General features: G+C 41.1%; 1 protein-coding gene across 3 annotated transcripts in view; it reads left to right on the forward strand.

The window, feature by feature from the left end:
• LOC140735839 (gametocyte-specific factor 1-like) overlaps nucleotides 1–15149 on the forward strand; it is a 462565-nt gene extending 447416 nt beyond the window's left edge. For 2 of the 3 annotated variants that reach the window (XM_073061353.1, XM_073061352.1), the window contains exon 8: nucleotides 14616–15145. In XM_073061353.1, the coding sequence (XP_072917454.1) occupies nucleotides 14616–14699 (84 nt within the window). In that variant the 3' untranslated portion in view covers nucleotides 14700–15145. Of the gene's footprint in view, nucleotides 1–14615 lie in introns of all 3 variants that reach the window. The other variant, XM_073061355.1, reaches the window with a different exon arrangement.
• The last annotated feature ends 3721 nt before the right edge of the window (nucleotides 15150–18870 follow it).

Consider the following 18870-nt stretch of genomic DNA (forward strand, 5'->3'; position numbering starts at 1 on the left):
GGACCTGTCTGAGAACGGGACGGGGTAGGACCAGTCTGAGAATGGGTCTGGGTAGTACCAGTGTGGGAACGGGTCAGCGAAGCATCGGTCTGAGAACGGTTCGAGGTAAGACCAGTGTGGGAACTTGTCGGGATAGGACCAGTGTAAGAACGGGTATGGGTAGGACCAGTCTGAGAATGGGTAGGTGTAGGACCAGTGTGAGTACGGGTCGTGGTAGGACCAGTGTGAGAACGGGTCGTGGTAGGACAAGTCTGAGAACGGGTCTGGGTCGGACCAGTGTGAGAACGGGTTGGGTTCGGACCAGTCTAACAACGGGTCCAAGTAGGACCAGTGTGAGAATGGATCGTGGTAGGAGAAGTGTGAGAATGGGACGGGGTAGGACCAGTTTGAGAATCGGTCTGGGTAGGTCCAGTGTGAGAACAGGTCGGAGTAGGATCCGTCTGAGAACGGGAATTGTTAGGACCAGTCTGAGGACGGGTCGGGGTAGGACGAGTGTGAGGACGGGTCGGGGTAGGTCCAGTGTGTGCACGGGTCGGGGTAGGACCAGTGTGAGAACGGGTCTGGGTAGGACCAGTGTGAGAACGGGTCGGGGTAGGACCAGTTTGAGAAAGGGTCTGGGTAGGACCATTGTGTGAAAGGGTTGGGGTAGGACCAGTGTGAGAATATGTCGGGGTAGGACCATTGTGTGAATGGGTCGGGGTAGGACCAGTGTGAGAACGGGTCGGGGCAGGACCAGTGTGAGAACAGATTGGGTAGGACCAGTGTGAGATCGGATCAAGGTTTTAAGTGGAATAACAGAAATGATAGTTAAACCAAAAGGGCCTGAATGATAAATGATTAACAGTACACTCGGGAAAACAAAAGAATTAATGCCCGTTGTTATACAGTTAACTTGGTGTACTGGAAATATTTTTCATTCACCATAAAGTAAATGAGAAGTAACATTACAGTGTGTATGTTTCATTCATTTTTAGGGGTATGCAAAGGCACTGGAGAGAGTCCAGAGAAAGGTGACTTGACTCATTCCAGGTCTGCAGGGCATAAGTTATGAAGAAAGATGGAAAGAACTACATCTTTTTTAGCCTAAGAGGACATATAATGAGAGGAGCCATGATAGAAGTGTTCAAAATCATTAAGGGTATAAATAAAGTGGATAGCAGCTGCTAATTTAAAGTTAATCCATCATCAAGGATATGTGGCCATTGGTGGAGATTGGTTAACGGGAGATTTCAGATTAACATCAGGAAACATTTCTTTACACAGCAAGTTGTGGACACATGGAACCAACTACCTAGTTGTGTAGTTAAGAGTAGTACCTTAGAGACTTTCAGATCTAAACTCAATAGTTATCTCAACCCACAATGTGAAGAGGAATTTGGTAAGCTCTGTTGGACCAAACGGCCTGTTCTTGTCAAAAACTTCCTAATATTCTTGAGCCCGGATGCACTTGCAAATGAGTCTGTTATTATACAGTTTCCCCAAATGATATACACTCACCCTCTGGCATCTAGTAACCACCCTTCTCAACTGCAGGCCCTGTCTCACCAAACTACACAAGAGAGTCTTGTTTCTTATATAAACACACACACCACACTACTTTTATATTTGCCAGTTCAGCTTTCCGCCATATTCGTCACACTTCATCATCTCATTGTCGCCAATCTGAACAGTTCCAAGTGTGAATACTAATCTTAAAAATACTCACCCAATTGGACTGCTGAGATTGCTGGCCGCATGATGGGTTACGAATGTATTCCAAATGAAGTCACCAGGGAGACGCAGCTGGGAGAATTAAAAGTCTTTATTTGGGACAAACATAAGCTGTTGGCCTTTTGAGTCACTTGAAAGAGCAACACCCTGATCCACCATTACAGCATATCTTAAAGAACAAAGGTAACAGAACAATTTATATTGGTATAATGCCCTCATAATGCTTCTTTTGAGTGACATGTATCTTTTTTTCAATTCCCTGAATCTTCCCATCAACACGTCCAGAGTGATTGTTAATTATTGTGGTCACTGAATCGTATTCACGCAATGGGTTGTTGATTTCATTCATGCATGTGCAGACATCTCAGGTCAATTGGATGTTTCCTGGTCTGCAATTTACTCTAAAATGCAGCTCCAGGAAGATCATTGTTCTAAGCCTCATTTTAAGACCGTAAGATGTAGGAGTAGAAGTAGGCAATTTGGCCCATTGAGTCTGCTCCGCCATTCAATGAAGGGTTGATTCAATTCTTCCAGTCATCTCCACTCTTCTGCCTTGTCTCCATATCCTTTGATGCCCTAGCTAATCAAGAACCCATTTATCTCTGCCTTGGTTGGGAGGTTGGGTTGGTTGGGAAGTTGTTGGAATCAATTGTTAGGGATGAGATTATGGAGTACCTGGAGGCACATAACAAGATAAGCCAAAGTCAGCATGATTTTCTGAAAGGAAAATCCTGCCTGACTAACCTACTGCAAATTTGAGGAAATTACAAGTGGAGATGACAAAGGAGATGTCGTAGATGTGCTGTACTTGGATTTTCAAAAGACCTTTGACAAGGTACTGCACATGAGGCTGCTTAGCAAGATAAGAGCCCATGGAATTACTGATGAGTTACTAGCATTGGTAGAGCATTGGCTGATTAGCAGAAAACAAAGAGTGGGAATAACCATATAATATAACCATATAACAATTACAGCATGGTAACAGGCCATCTCGGCCCCTCCAGTCCATGCCGAGCACCTACACTCACCCAGTCTCACTGACCCGCACTCAGCCCATAACCCTCCATTCCTTTCCTGTCCATATACCTGTCCAGTTTTACTTTAAATGACTGAACCTGCCTCTACTGCTTCTACTGGAAGCTCATTCTACACAGCTACCACTTTCTGAGTAGAGAAATTCCCCCTTGTATTACCCTTAAACTTTTGCTCCCTAACTCTCAACTCATGTCCTCTTGTTTGAATCTCCCCTACTCTCAATGGAAAAAGCCTATCCACGTCAACTCTATCTATCCGCCTCATAATTTTAAATACCTCTATCAAGTCCCCCCTCAACCTTCTACGCTCTAAAGAATAAAGACATAACTTGTTCAACCTTTCCCTGTAACTTAAGTGCTGAAACCCAGGTAACATTCTAGTAAACCTTCTCTGTACTCTCGATTTTGTTGACATCTTTCCCATAATTCGGTGACCAGAACTGTACACAATACTCCAAATTCGGCCTTACTAACGCCTTGTACAATTTTAACATTACATCCCAACTCCTATACTCAATGCTCTGATTTATAAAGGCCAACATACCAAAAGCTTTCTTCACCACCCTATCCACATGAGATTCCATGTGGGATCCATGTGATAAAGGGATCCTATTCTGGCTGGCTTCTGATTACCAGTGACTTGGCCTCCACAACCGCTCGTGGCAACAAATTCCACAGCTTTACTACCCTCTGACTAAAGGAATTTCTCCGCATTCCTGTTCTAAATAGATGTCCTTCAATCCTGAAGTTGTGCCCTCTTGTTCTGGACTCCCCTACCATGGGTAATAACTTTGCCATATCTAATCTGTTCAGGCCTTTTAACATCCAGAATGTTTCTATGAGATCCCCCTCATTCTCCTGAACTCGAGAGAATACAGCCCAAGAGCTGCCACACATTCCTCAGATGGTAATCCTTTCATTCCTGGAATCATTCTCATGAATCCCCTCCAATGTCAGTATATCCTTTCTTCTTTTTCTTGTAGTTTATTTTTTTATTGAAGTTCATCATCAAACAAACATTTCCATAAGATGTATTTCAGATATTGGACATACTGTATATATCATATAGTCATATATGACACAAATCTCCACATAATATTTACTGAGATATACACTTATAGAAAAGAGAGGAGAGAAAGAACAAGCAAAAAGAGAAAACTATATACAAGTAGGCAGTGATTTTTTTTTTACAACATATTCATTGACTTGTGAGGACAAAATCAGGCCTATGAGGTATTATGTAGTTAAACCATTTTTCCCAGTATGAATCAAATTGTTCCAGCTTACGATTAACAGATGCTGTTATCATCTCAATTCGTAAATGTCCATTGTAATTTCCATCCATGCATTTAAGGTTGGGCTCTCCTGTGATAACCATTTCCTAGAAAGAGTCTTTTTACCAGCCACCAACAGTATATTCATTAAATATTTATCTCTTTTCAACCGTTCTTGAGGTAGATACCCAAAATATATGGTCTTACTTTCTAAGGATATTTCGCATTTAAAGACATCTAATAGGGCATTGTGTATCCCACTCCAATAGTCTTTGATAATGAGGCATTCCCAGAAAATATGATAATGGTTTGCATTTTGATTCCCACAATTTCTCCAGCAAACAGGGAAGTTAGTATCATAATGGAATTTCTGAGAGGGTGTAATAAAATATCTTATGTTTTTTCCATCTGAACTCCCTCCATTTCTGTGAACTGGTACACTTCCATTGATATCTCCATATTATTGTTCATTATTCTTCAGATATAATTATCCCTCCTTCCTTCTCTCATTTTGTTTTAATGTATGAAATTGAATATGTTTTAAGATTTGACAAACCCTTATACACACTTGAAATGATTCTACTACCATTTTAAGAATTACATGCTTTTCTAAATAGCTTTATCAAACATGTTCTATTAACATATTGTTGAATCTGTAAATACTGAAAAGTCTTGTTTTTCCAATAAGCGTTTCTCTTTAAGCATTTCAAAACTGAACAGTATTCCTTCTTTCATTATATTGCAAAGAACTGTTATTCCTTTAGCAGTCCAGTCCTTAAATCTAGCATCCAGTGTATTCACTGTAAAACTGAGTCCATTAAGAAGTACACCATTTAAGAATTGCAATATCTCTCTCTAGTTTATATTCTTTTATAATAGTTTTCCATATTTTGAGATTCCATTTCACCCATGGGTTATCAATAGTATTTATGTACCTTTGTAGGTTGTTATCAGCTAAACTTGCCTGTATAGGGTTGAAAAGTATCCCCTCAAAGTTTTTCCATTGAGCGTCATATGATGGGTTGCACCAACATATCACAGCTCTCAACTGTACTGCAAAATAATAATCTCTAAGAGAAGGTAGGCCCCATCCCCTCTTTTGCTTGGCTAATTGCAAAGTTTTGAGACAAACTCTAGGCCTTTTACCTTGCCAAATATATCTTGATAACATTTTGTTCCATTCATTGAATTGATATTGATTAATTACTGAAAGAGATATAACAGTTTGGGCAGTATATTCATCTTAATAGATTCAATCCTTGAACTGAGACAAAAAAAAAGGAATTAGGTTCCATCTTGTTATATCTTCCTTAATTTTTTATATATAGGCTGATAAATGCATTCTCATAATTTTGCCAAATCTTTTGGCATAATTATGCCCAAACATTTATAAGCAAACACGAGGAAATCTACAGATGCTGGAAATTCAAACAACACACACGAAATGCTGGTGGAACACAGCAGGCCAGGCAGCATCTATAAGGAGAAGCACTCTCAACGTTTCCGGCTGAGACCCTTCGTCAGGACTTTAAAAGACTCTATTTGCCATGCCCAGGGATATCTACTTTCAATTTCTCTTGGTGGGCTATAGTTATATGGAAAGTAATTGTGTTTTATCTATGTTGATCTTGTATCCTGATAATTGACCGTATTGTTCAAAGGATTGCATGAATTTAGGTAAAGAGTATGTTGGTTGCCCTAGATAGATCAAAATGTCACCCGCGTAACAAGCCAATTTATGCTCTGACCCTTTAATAGTAATTCTCCTGATATCTTCACTTTGTCTGGTTTATTGAGCTAATGGTTGCAGATATAATACAAAGAGTAGCGGTGACCTTGCACAACCCTGTCTTGTGCCCCTTTCTAGGGTAAGACTATTTGATAAATATCCATTGATTTTAATCCTAGCAGTAGGGTTGTCATATAGTGCCTGTATATAGTTTTAATAATTGTGTCATGGAAATCAAATCTATATAAAACTCTGTAAAGAAAATTCCAATTAACCGAAACAAATGCCTTTTCAGCATCCACGCTTATCACTATTGCTTCGATTTTATTTTTTTGTGTATGATCCATAATGTGAAGTGTCCTTCATATATTATCTTGTGTTTGGCATTGTATAAAACCTGACTGATGGTTATGTATCAGTATGGGTAGAAAGTCTTCTAATCTTTTGGCCATGATGGAGGTAAATAATCTATAACCGTATAACAATCACAGCACGGATATAATCTACATTAAGACCGGATATTGCTCTAAATGACCCGCATTCAATTTTATCCTTGCCTTCTTTCAGTATAGCTCAGATTATTGCTTCCTTCCAGCTGGGTGGCATTTTTGCCTTTTTTAGAGCCCAGCTCAGTTTGGGGAGTAAGACAGGAATTAACTCATTTTTATATTCTTTGTATCACTCTGCCATATACCCATCTGATTCTGGTGACTTGCTTAATTTAAGGCTACTAATTGCAAATTTTAGTTCAACTTCAGTTATGTCAGCAGTCATCGTTCTATTTTGTTCTTTGCTTAAAGTGGGTAACTCTAGAGAATACAGGAAGGTGTCAATTTGGGTTATGCTTCCTCCCTGGAACTTTGGAATATAGAGTTTTGTAAACCACTTCAAAAGCTTCTTGAATTTCACTTAGCTTATTTTTTTTTAATCATTTTTGTTCTTGGATCCCTAATTCTATGAATTGTATTTTCTGCTATTTTTTTTCAGTTTCCATGCCAGTATTTTCATAGACTTAGATCCACTTCCATAATGTCTCTGTTTCAGAAACATTAAATTTTTCCTGATTTCTTGCATAGCCAAACTATTAATTTCATTCCTAATTTTTAAAATTTCCTCTAATGTATCCTGTGCCAAATTCAATACATGCTTTTTCTAGTTCCTTCAGCCTATTTTGTAAGTCCTCTAATGTTTTATTCCTTATTTTTTCTTATATGAAGATATCACTATAATTTTCCCTCTTAAAACAGCCTTCAGAGTATCCCACAGAATGGGATATTGTCATTAAATTCTAAGTAAAGACCAATTTCTTTTTTAATTTGTTCCTTAAAGTATGGGTCATTGAGTAGACTTGAATTTAGTTTCCATATAGTATTCTTTAGTTGTAGGTCAAAATCAACAGATAAATAAAGACGTACAAAAAAGCTGGATGAACTCAGCAGGTCGGGCAGCATCCGTTGAAAGAAGCAGTCAACAAATAAATATATAGGTGCATGGTCACTTACATCTATTGTCCCAATTCCACAGGTGTTTATTTTGTCTTCGTCTTTTCCAAATGTTATGAAATAGTCTATTCTTGTATATACAGAATGGGGGGCAGAATAATGAGTGTAATCCCTTCTGTTGGGGAGAAGATCCCTCCATATATCAATTAGACCGAAATCCTCAAAAAGTGTATTAACTTTCTTATGTAAGGATTTTGTTTCATAGGTTTTTCTATTGGAAGAGTCTAAGTTTGGTTGTAATTGTAAATTTAAGTCTCCCCCACATATCAGGAGACCTTCTGTTTCTGTTACCATAATATTAGTGCATATATATTCAATAGAGTATCTGAATTTCCATCTATATTCCCCCTTACCAGAATATATCTGCCCTCCTTATCTCCCATTTTGAATACTTTTTCAAAATATAGCTTGCTTGAGATAAGAATCTGAATCCTCTCCTATGTCCTGATTTATATGAGGAGAAAAACAAATTAGTGAAGCTCATTCTCTTTAGTTTTCCATGTTCATTATCAATTAAATGAGTTTCCTGTAAATATACTACTTGGGCTTGTTCTCTTTTGCAGTTTTGTATAGAATGGTATTGCATTTGATTGGATTTAACAGCCCATTGACATTAAAAGAAATGAATTTTACCTTGTCCTTAGCCATGTCAATATATCATTGAAATTAGCAGAATAAAACTTAGTCAATCTACTCCCTAAACAAATAAGAACCAAGAAATGCCAATAATAAAAGAAAAGGCAACTAAGGTGTGATTCCAAGGCTGAGGTCTCTAGTAGATGATCCTAGGTTGAGCTAGAAGAAACATCTAGCTGTGGGGGATAGCCCCTCCTACCTGTGAGTTAAGGGCCCCCATTTCAGTACCCATAAAAGTAAGTAAACAAATCTATGTCCATTACACAGAAAAGATTTCCCTGTGTGTTCCTCCTATATATATATATATCTAGGTGTGTGTGTGTGTGTGTGTGTGTGTGTGTGTGTGTGTGTGTGTGTGTGTGTGTGTGTGTGTGTGTGTGTGTGTGTGTGTGTGTGTGTGTGTGTGTGTGTGTGTGTGTGTGTGTGTGAATGAATGAATGAATAAAAAATAATTGAGTAATATAAAATCCACATTATAATAAGTATTTCATCAGATAGGTGTAGCACTGTCTATTTTTACTTCGGTTTAGCTTATCAACATATTTAAAGTTAGCCAAACCTTATCGTTCTTCTGGAGGGTCGAGGGCTGTCTTCGGAAAACTTACAGTCTCTTCCTGATATACTTCTCTTGCCCTCCTCCCGTTCCCTGCTTTCTCAATTCTCTCACTATTTCCCAAGCTGAGCATGATAACTGCTCAGCCAGGCTTTCCCTCGGTTTGATCGCACCGACGGGCAACCCTCTGGCCTTCATGTCTGTAGTCGCCTCTTCCACTGTCTGATACAGTTGGAGCCCATCTTTAGCAAGGTATGGAGTTTGGAATCTAATCTTTCCTTGCTTTAATATTCGCTTTACTTCAGAGTATTCTTTACATTTCTGCAGGATTGCCGGGGGTGGGGGGGGGATCTTGATCGAAATATATTAATTTCCTGTCCAAAAACACCCTCTTCTTTCCCTAGGTTCTTCGTAGAATCTCCACCTTGTTATTGTATCGAAGGAATCTAATTACTATTGAGCGTGGCTTATCTTCTCTGTCTCCAGTAAGCCTCGGGGTGAGCGCATGATGCGCCCTCTCAATTTCAAGCTCCATAGTTGAAGAATCTCTAGCACGTCCCAAAGCAACTTTCATACAAACGCCATCATAGACAAACCCTCCACTCCTTCGGGAACATTGTATATCCTGATATTTTTCCGCCATGATCTTCCCTCCTGGTCAAGCAGTTTACTTTTTTGTTGATTTAATATTTTTCTCGTCTTACTTAGTATCCGTTCCACGTTTTGCATGCGATCTTCTACCTTCTCAATTCGTGTCTCTGCCACCGCTATTTTTTGATTGACATTGGCGAGTTCCGACTTGTTATCATTTAGTTGTTGTTTCATATCTTTTTGGAATCCTTGTATCGCTTCCAGAATTTTTATCATATTTGTTGCTTCGCCTACCATGTGTTCGGGTAGGAGAGCCGCTCATTGCACCACTCTCGTTCATAGGCTTCGCAGTGATGCTTTTTTTTATCTCCATTCTTTTTCCCCATTCTTTCCCCCCTTATCAATTCAGATATTTTTGAAAGATCTTATATTTGTGATATGGTTCCATATAACCATATAACAATCACAGCACGGAAACAGGCCATCTCGGCCCTCCTAGTCCATGCCGAACTCTTAATCTCACCTAGTCCCACCTACCCGCACTCAGCCCATAACCCTCCACTCCTTTCCTGTCCATATACCTATCCAATTTTACCTTAAATGACACAACTGAACTGGCCTCTACTACTTCTACAGGAAGCTCATTCCACACAGCTATCACTCTCTGAGTAAAGAAATACCCCCTCGTGTTTCCCTTAACCTTTTGCCCCCTAACTCTCAAATCATGTCCTCTCGTTTGAATCTCCCCTACTCTCAATGGAAACAGCCTATTCACGTCAACTCTATCTATCCCTCTCAAAATTTTAAATACCTCGATCAAATCCCCCCTCAACCTTCTACACTCCAATGAATAGAGACCTAACTTGTTCAACCTTTCTCTGTAACTTAAGTGCTGAAACCCAGGTAACATCCTAGTAAATCGTCTCTGCACTCTCTCTAATTTATTGATATCTTTCCTATAATTCGGTGACCAGAACTGTACACAATATTCCAAATTTGGCCTTACCAATGCCTTGTACAATTTTAACATTACATCCCAACTTCTGTACTCCACCTTCAGGGAACTATGCACTGTTATTCCTAGATCTCTCTGTTCCACTGCATTCCTCAATGCCCTACCATTTACCCTGTATGTTCTATTTGGATTATTCCTGCCAAAATGTTGGCATTCCAGTTGGCCATTCCCCTTTAACACTTCTTTCTCCCTGATTATGCCCCAATTTCAGTCAATTGCTGCTAGTTACCCAATTACCATACATCTGGCACTCATCAGAGACTGGGAAATAAATACGATGGCGACTCTATCACAAGTTGCCAGCTCATTGGTCAATTCTCGCTCTAGTTTCTAGAAAGTCCCTGTGAATCCCGTCTCCTTGTCAAGATTCCTCTGGTTTCCTGCTCTACGTTCAGTTCTATGACAGCCTCCCCAAATGAGTCGACGTGCTGGTGTCCTGCATTTGGGTTCTCCTCCGTCGCCCCCATGTAACAGAATGAATTGGCCAGAATGAACCCAGTGGACACGGACCCGGTGCAACAGGCCCTCGTTAGCCAGGGCTCCCTACTGGGCATACATGAGCAACTACTCAGAAGTCATGAAAGATCTTCGTACCCTATCCGAGGATGTAAAGAAGGTCAGTGAGCAGGTTGACTGGGTATCCGCTCCCCTTACTCCATCCCTTCCAAGAACCCAGTCTGACCAAACCGCACAACCTGGGATGGCTACGCCCCTTGGCTCGGCAACACAATCGCCTCGAGAGCCTTACGTACTCAAACCAGAACCCTACGCCGGGGACCTAAGGAAGTGCTGTGCTTTCTTACTGCAGCGCTGTCTGGTTTTTGAGCAACAGCCACGTACATACAGCTCAGACAGATCAAAGATTGCGTACATCATAGGGCTGTTACGAGGGGATGCCTTATCATGAGCCACCACGATCTGGGACAACCGGCCAGAGGTCTGTTCCTCCTTCTCCACCTTCATCTCCGAAATGAGGGAAGTTTTTGAACAGCCCATTTGCGGGAAGGATGCCGCTAGGCACCTTCTGACTCTGTCAGGGCTTGCTAAACGTAGCGAAATACTCCGTAGAGTTCCGAACATCAGCGGCCGAGTCTGGATGGAATGATGAAGCACTACAGGAAGTGTTTCGACAGGGTCTCTCTGACAAGATAAAAGTTGAATTAGCGGCCAGGGATGACGTGAACAGCCTGGACTCTTTGGTCTCTCTAGCCACCAGGGTAGATAATCAACTTCGAGAACGTCTAAGAGAAGAGATTGGTCACCCCGCTCCTCGGGTCATCCTACGGCCCACCTTACCATCTTCGGCCAGCCTCTCTTCCCCATCCACTCCTAGTATAGCCCCCACTCCAACTGTTCTGGTGAATCAGACGGCACTTCCTTCAGTTCCCCAAGCCCGGATGCAGATCCAAGCTACTGTAACCTACAACTAACAGTCCCTGTCCTTGTCTACCTTGATAGACTCTGGTGCTGAGGGGAATCTGTTGGATGAAGACATAGCTGCCCAGGCCAGAATTCCTTGGGAGCCGTTGTCTACCCCTCTGGAAGCCCGGGCACTGGACGGACGACTTCTGGCTCGAGTCACTCACCATACTCCACCACTGTCTTTGATCCTCTCTGGGAATCATCGGGAGCAGGTACAATTTAACCTAATCTTCTCTCCTCAAGCCCCGATAGTACTTGGATACCCCTGGTTACACCATCATAATCCTTGTATTGATTGGTCTACCAGGAGGATAGCCAGCTGGAGCCCATTTCGCCACGCCACCTGTCTACAGTCGGCCCTATCCCCTAGGGAGGATACAGCGACCTCGCCTGTCTTTGAAACCCTCGACTTGTCCAGAGTTCCCACAGAATACCACGACCTGGGACAGGTATTCAACAAGCAACGTGCCCTTTCCCTGCCTTCACACTGCCCGTATGACTGAGCTATCGACCTTCTCCCCGGGGCCTCGTTACTTACCAGTTGCCTGTATAACTTGTCCCAGCCTGAGAAAGAAGCCATGGAGAAATATATTAGTGAGTCTCTCACGGCGGGCAATATTCGATCCTCATCCTCCCCGGTGGGCGCTGGATTCTTCTTTGTTGGGAAGAAGGATGGCTCTCTCCGTCCCTGCATCGATCACCGAGGCCTAAATCATATCACCATTAAGAACAAATACCCAAGTCTCAAGATGGCGCTTATGGAGTGAGACTGTTTTAGGCTTCGCTCTAATCCTTTTACTTTTTTTCTACCTACAAACACCCCCTAATTGACCTGTTTATACCTATTCTAAAGGGGTTCATACTTATGAAATCTTTTTTAACTGTTTGAATCATTTTCAACTCGTTAAAATGTTTAAACCACGAGAACCTAAGGAATCGAAACAGATGAAAGAACCGTTAACTTTGGAAGCAATGGCAAAACTTATCGACGAGAGACTTGAAAAACTGGAGAATAAATTAACCCCAAAGCTTTCTGCGCTTGATGAAATTTTAAAGACAGTCGATGCAAAACTTCAATCACTTACACTGGATTCTCAACAACGAGAAGCAAGAATTTTAGTTCTTGAAGATGCTGCTCACCAGAGAGATCACAAAATTGAAACTCTGGAACAACAGCAATCTTCGACTTCTCAACTGCTGGATTGTTATAAATCTAAAATCACTGATCTTGAAAATCGGTCTCTAAGACAAAATCTCTGGATAATTGGGCTTCCGGAAAATTTTGAGAACGGTGATCTGACTGTATTTTTCTCTAAATTTTTAATGGACGTCTTCGGCTCAGAAGTACTGGATACCCCTCCAATAATCGACCGTGCACATCACATTTCTCGTTTTCAACCAGCTTCAGGTACGAAACCACGACCAGTGATCCTCCGGATTCATTATTCTTATACCAAAGAACGTTTGATTCGGGCTGCCCGGAAAAAGGATATGATCAGCTTTAAAAATGTTAAATTTCATATTCTGGAAGACTATACTCCCAAAGTTTTAAGGGCAAGAATGGCTTTTAAATCGGTTATGTCAGAAATTCATCAGAAAGGCTACAAACAAGCGCTGTTATTTCCAGCACAATTGAGAGTTACTCTCCAAGATGGGACTCATCGGCTGTTCAAATCTCCAGCGGATACTCAAAGATTCCTTGAAGAATAGTACTTTTTTTTACTACGAGTTGACTAATGTATTGTAATTTTACTATTTGTATTAAATTTTTTCTTTTCTTTATGCTAATAATTAGCCTATAGATTTGGATCTTTTATAATTTGATTTTTGTGTGATGGCTAACAGTGTATTTCTTACACACGGTAAAGGTCCGTTTTTTTTGGTTTATCCTGAGTTCGTTTTTTTTAATATTATTATTTTGTTAGTTTTGAAAGTAACTCATTAGGTTCTTTTAAGTTCATATACATTTTTTTATATTTTAATGCTTAAATATTAAGGTTTTTTAAAATATAAAACTTTTCTAAGATGTCATTTCTTTTCCCCAAAAGACCTTAGTGCTTGGATACGTCACATCCGTTTGGATGTGTCTGAATAAGTTTAAGGACTTTCTTTTAAAATACTAATACAATATTATCCATTTATGGGTTTTAATGTTTTAGTTTTTTTCTTTTTTTTCTTTTAATCTTTTTGTTATAAATATATGTGTTGGCGCGTGGCCTAGTGGGCAAGGCATCAGACTAGTAACCTGAAAGTCACTGGTTCGAGCCTCAGCTGAGGCAGTGTGTTTGTGTCCTTGAGCAAGGCACTTAACAACACATTGCTCTGCGACGTCACCGGTGCCAAGCTGCATGGGTCCTAGTGCCCTTCCCTTGGACAACATTGGTGGCGTGGAGAGGGGAAGGCCTGCAGCTTGGGCAACTGCCAGTCTCCCATACAACCCTGCCCAGGCCTGCGCCCTGGAAACTCCAGGCACAGAACCATGGTCTCTCGAGACCGACGGATGCCACCACCATATAACACTAATGTTATAGTTTAATCTTTGTTATATTAACCCTTTCTCAAAATATGGGTGGTTTGTATCTGTTTTTTTTACTTTTTTGTTTGAGTTACCGTCTTGAGACATGGGGGTAAAATTAGTTTTAGATTGCCTGCTTGCAACTTATCAAGGCCACCCGCCCCTTTGAGCGACTGAGTGTTGACTTTAAGGGCCCCCTTCCCTCCACCGACCGCAATGTCTACTTTCTCCACATTATTGATGAGTACTCGCGGTTCCCCTTTGCCATCCCCTGCCCCGACACCACTGCCACGTCCGTCATAAAAGCTCTGCGCCAGCTGTTCACTCTGTTCGGTTATCCCTGCTATATCCACAGTGATAGAGGGTCCTCCTTTATGAGTGACGAGCTGCGCCAGTACCTGCTGGCTAGGGGCATTGCTACTAGTAGGACCACGAGCTATAATCCCCGGGGAAATGGACAGGTGGAGAGGGAGAATGCCACAGTGTGGAAGGCCACACTTTTAGCCCTTAAGTCAAAAGGGTTGCCGGTCTCTCGATGGCAGGAGGTCCTCCCCGAGGCACTCCACTCTATCTGCTCCCTGTTATGTACATCCACCAATGCCACCCCTCACGAGCGCCTATTCTCTTTTCCCAGGAAGTCTGCCACTGGGACCACCCTACTGGCTTGGCTGACATCCCCAGGGCCAGTGCTGCTCCGGAAACATGTGAGGAGCAATAAATACTCCCTGCTGGTCGAGAGGGTTCACCTTCTACATGCGAACCCCCAGTATGCCTACGTGGTCTTACCTGATGGGCAGGAGGACACAGTCTCCATCCGCGACCTGGCGCCCGCAGGAGCAGCAGACCACTACCCCGAACACTCCACGGTAACTATGAATCCTGTACTCGAGGTGACACCGCGCACACTGAGCCCTACACAGACTCCTCACGACACTCCTATACCGGGCGTCTCGCATGCGCATATACTAGGCACACGCATGAGGGATCACTGACGCCTAGTGGGCTGACACCTCCAGTTAGGCCGGAACCAGCACAACCACCGTCTCCGGTGCAATCACCACCGGCACCTGTGCAATCACAGCCGGTGCTACGTAGATCGCAGCAACAGATTCGACCACCTGATAGACTTAACCTGTAAATATACTTGTAAGAAACTTCGCCCCATGGGGACTCTCTTTTAAAATAAAGGGGGGGGGGTGAATGTGGTGAACTACATATACCTGTCTGGACATGCCCCCCCCCCCCCCGCTGACTGCTCCTGTGACTCCTCCCACTGACCGTGGCTCCTCCCAAGGACCCCAGTATAAAGGCGATTGGGGACTCCAGCCTCAGTCTCCAGGATGCAGTGTGGTGGTCAATTGCTGCTTGTTCTTTCTTCCAGCCAATAAAAGCCTATATCTCGCCTCACGTCTCCAAGAGTTATTGATGGTGCATCAGGTTGATTCTGGAATCTCTGAAATTTGGCGTTTTTTACATCCCAATGACAAAGAATTTTCATACTTTTCCTATGTTTATCATAATTATTCAAGAATTGACTACTTCATTGTTTACTTACAGATGTTATTGATTGTAAATATGATACTATTACCATTTCTGATCATGCACCTTTGAAGCTATCTATTAAGGCAATGGATTCATCTTCTGATGCTAAATCTTGGAGGTTCAACTCTATTTTATTGCAGGACCCAGACTTTGTTAATTTCAGTAAACAACAAATTGATTTGTTTTTCTCAACAAATTTTACAGAAGAGATCTCTAGTGGAACATTATGGGACACTTTTAAAGCATTTATTTGTGGACAGATTATTTCATACTCTGCTGGAGTTAGGAAACGAACTGATTCGGAAATATTAACATTGGTTGATAAAATTAAAGCAATTGATAAGATTTATTCAGTGACCCCTAGCAAAGAACGTTATAAAGAAAGAGTTGAACTTCAAATGGAGCATAATCTGTTATTATCCTCTTCGATTGAAAATCAGTTAATTAAATCTCTACCCAGTTTTATATACATGGAGATAAATCTGGCAAATTATTGGCTAATCAATTGAAAACAGCTTCGGTTAAACGACAAATTACTAAGATTCGTAAACGAGATGGCGCTTTGATGATTGATCGTAAAGAGATAAATAACACCTTTCAAGATTTTTATAATTCTTTATATCAATCAGAATTTGTTGAGGATTCTTCTATAATGGATGAATTCTTAAGAAAATTGAATATCCCAAAATTAACTACAGAAGATAGTGTACTTCTAGACACACCTATTATGGAAACCGAAATAAAAGAGACAATTTTTTCAATGAATTCAGGTAAAGCCCCTGGTCCGGATGGTTATACTGCGGAATTTTTTAAATCCTTTTCCTCTATACTCTCTCCTTGGCTTTGTAAAATTTTTAAAGATGTGTTAACTGTAGGTAAATTAACACAATCTTTTTATGATACCTCTATTTCTCTAATTCTTAAAAAAGATAAAGACCCCACTGAACGTGCATCCTATCGGCCTATATCTTTGCTGAATACGGACTTTAAGATTTTTAGTAAAATTTTGGCCACTAGATTAGAAAATATATTACCTCGAATTATCTCTGAATATCAGACTGGATTTATTAGAAATCGTTATTCATCTTTTAACATCAGAAAGCTGATTAATATTATTTATACTCCTTCATCCAAAATACCAGAATGTGTCATTTCTTTAGATGCTGAAAAAGCATTTGATAGAGTTGAATGGCCATATTTAGTACGTTTCAGCATTCTAATTTTAGTTCGAAATTTATATGATGGATTAACATATATATATAACATATAACAATCACAGCACGGAAACAGGCCATCTCGACCCTCCTAGTCCGTGCCGAACTCTTAATCTCACCTAGTCCCACCTACCCGCACTCAGCCCATAACCCTCCACTCCTTTCCTGTCCATATACCTATCCAATTTTACCTTAAATGACACAACTGAACTGGCCTCTACTACTTCTACAGGAAGCTCATTCCACACAGCTATCACTCTCTGAGTAAAGAAATACCCCCTCATGTTTCCCTTAAACTTTTGCCCCCTAACTCTCAAATCATGTCCTCTCGTTTGAATCTCCCCTACTCTCAATGGAAACAGCCTATTCACGTCAACTCTATCTATCCCTCTCAAAATTTTAAATACCTCGATCAAATCCCCCCTCAACCTTCTACGCTCCAATGAATAGAGACCTAACTTGTTCAACCTTTCTCTGTAACTTAAGTGCTGAAACCCAGGTAACATCCTAGTAAATCGTCTCTGCACTCTCTCTAATTTATTGATATCTTTCCTATAATTCGGTGACCAGAACTGTACACAATATTCCAAATTTGGCCTTACCAATGCCTTGTACAATTTTAACATTACATCCCAACTTCTGTACTCAATGCTCTGATTTATAAAGGCCAGCGTTCCAAAAGCCTTCTTCACCACCCTGTCTGCATGAGACTCCACCTTCAGGGAACTATGCACTGTTATTCCTAGATCTCTCTGTTATTCCTGATCTCTCTGCATTCCTCAATGCCCTACCATTTACCCTGTATGTTCTATTTGGATTATTCCTGCCAAAATGTAGAACCTCACACTTCTCAGCATTAAACTCCATCTGCCAACGTTCAGCCCATTCTTCTAACCGGCATAAATCTCCCTGCAAGCTTTGAAAACCCACCTCATTATCCACAACACCTCCTACCTTAGTATCATCGGCATACTTACTAATCCAATTTACCACCCCATCATCCAGATCATTTATGTATATTACAAACAACATTGGGCCCAAAACAGATCCCTGAGGCACCCCGCTAGTCACCGGCCTCCATCCCGATAAACAATTATCCACCACTACTCTCTGGCATCTCCCATCTAGCCACTGTTGAATCCATTTTATTACTCCAGCATTAATACCTAACGACTGAACCTTCTTAACTAACCTTCCATGTGGAACTTTGTCAAAGGCCTTGCTGAAGTCCATATAGACTACATCCACTGCTTTACCCTCATCAACATTACTCGTAACTTCTTCAAAAAATTCAATAAGGTTTGTCAAACATGACCTTCCACGCACAAATCCATGCTGGCTGCTCCTAATCAGATCCTGTCTATCCAGATAATTATAAATACTATCTCTAAGATTACTTTCCATTAATTTACCCACCACTGATTTCAAAATGACAGGTCTATAATTGTTAGGCTTACTTCTAGAACCCTTTTTAAACAATGGAACCACATGAACAATACACCAATCCTCCGGCACAATCCCCGTTTCTAATGACATCTGAAAGATCTCCGTCAGAGCTCCTGCTATCACTACACAAACTTCCCTTAAGGTCCTGGGGAATATTCTGTCAGGACCCGGAGATTTATCCACTTTTAAATTTCTTAAAAGCGCCAGTACTTCCACCTCTTTAATTGTCATAGGTTCCATAACTTCCTTACTTGTTCCCCACACCTTACACAATTCAATATCCTTCTCCTCAGTGAATACCGAAGAGAAGAAATCGTTCAAAATCTCTCCCATCTCCCTCGGCTCCACACATAGCTGACCACCCTGATTCTCTAAGGGACCAATTTTATCCCTCACTATCCTCTTGCTTTTAATATAACTGTAGAAACCTTTCGGATTTACTTCCACCTTATTTGCGAAACCAAACTCGTATCTTCTTTTAGCTTTTCTAATCTCTTTCTTAAGATTCCTTTTACATTCTTTATATTCCTCGAGCAATTCCTTTACTCCATGCTACCTATATCTATTGTAGACATCCCTCTTTTTCCGAACCAAGTTTCTAATATCCCTTGAAAACCATGGCACTTTCAAACCTTTAACCTTTCCTTTCAACCTAACAGGAACATAAAGATTCTGTACCCTCATAAT

Source organism: Hemitrygon akajei, chromosome 11 (genome assembly GCF_048418815.1).
Source record: "Hemitrygon akajei chromosome 11, sHemAka1.3, whole genome shotgun sequence".
Taxonomy (NCBI): Eukaryota; Metazoa; Chordata; class Chondrichthyes; order Myliobatiformes; family Dasyatidae; genus Hemitrygon; species Hemitrygon akajei.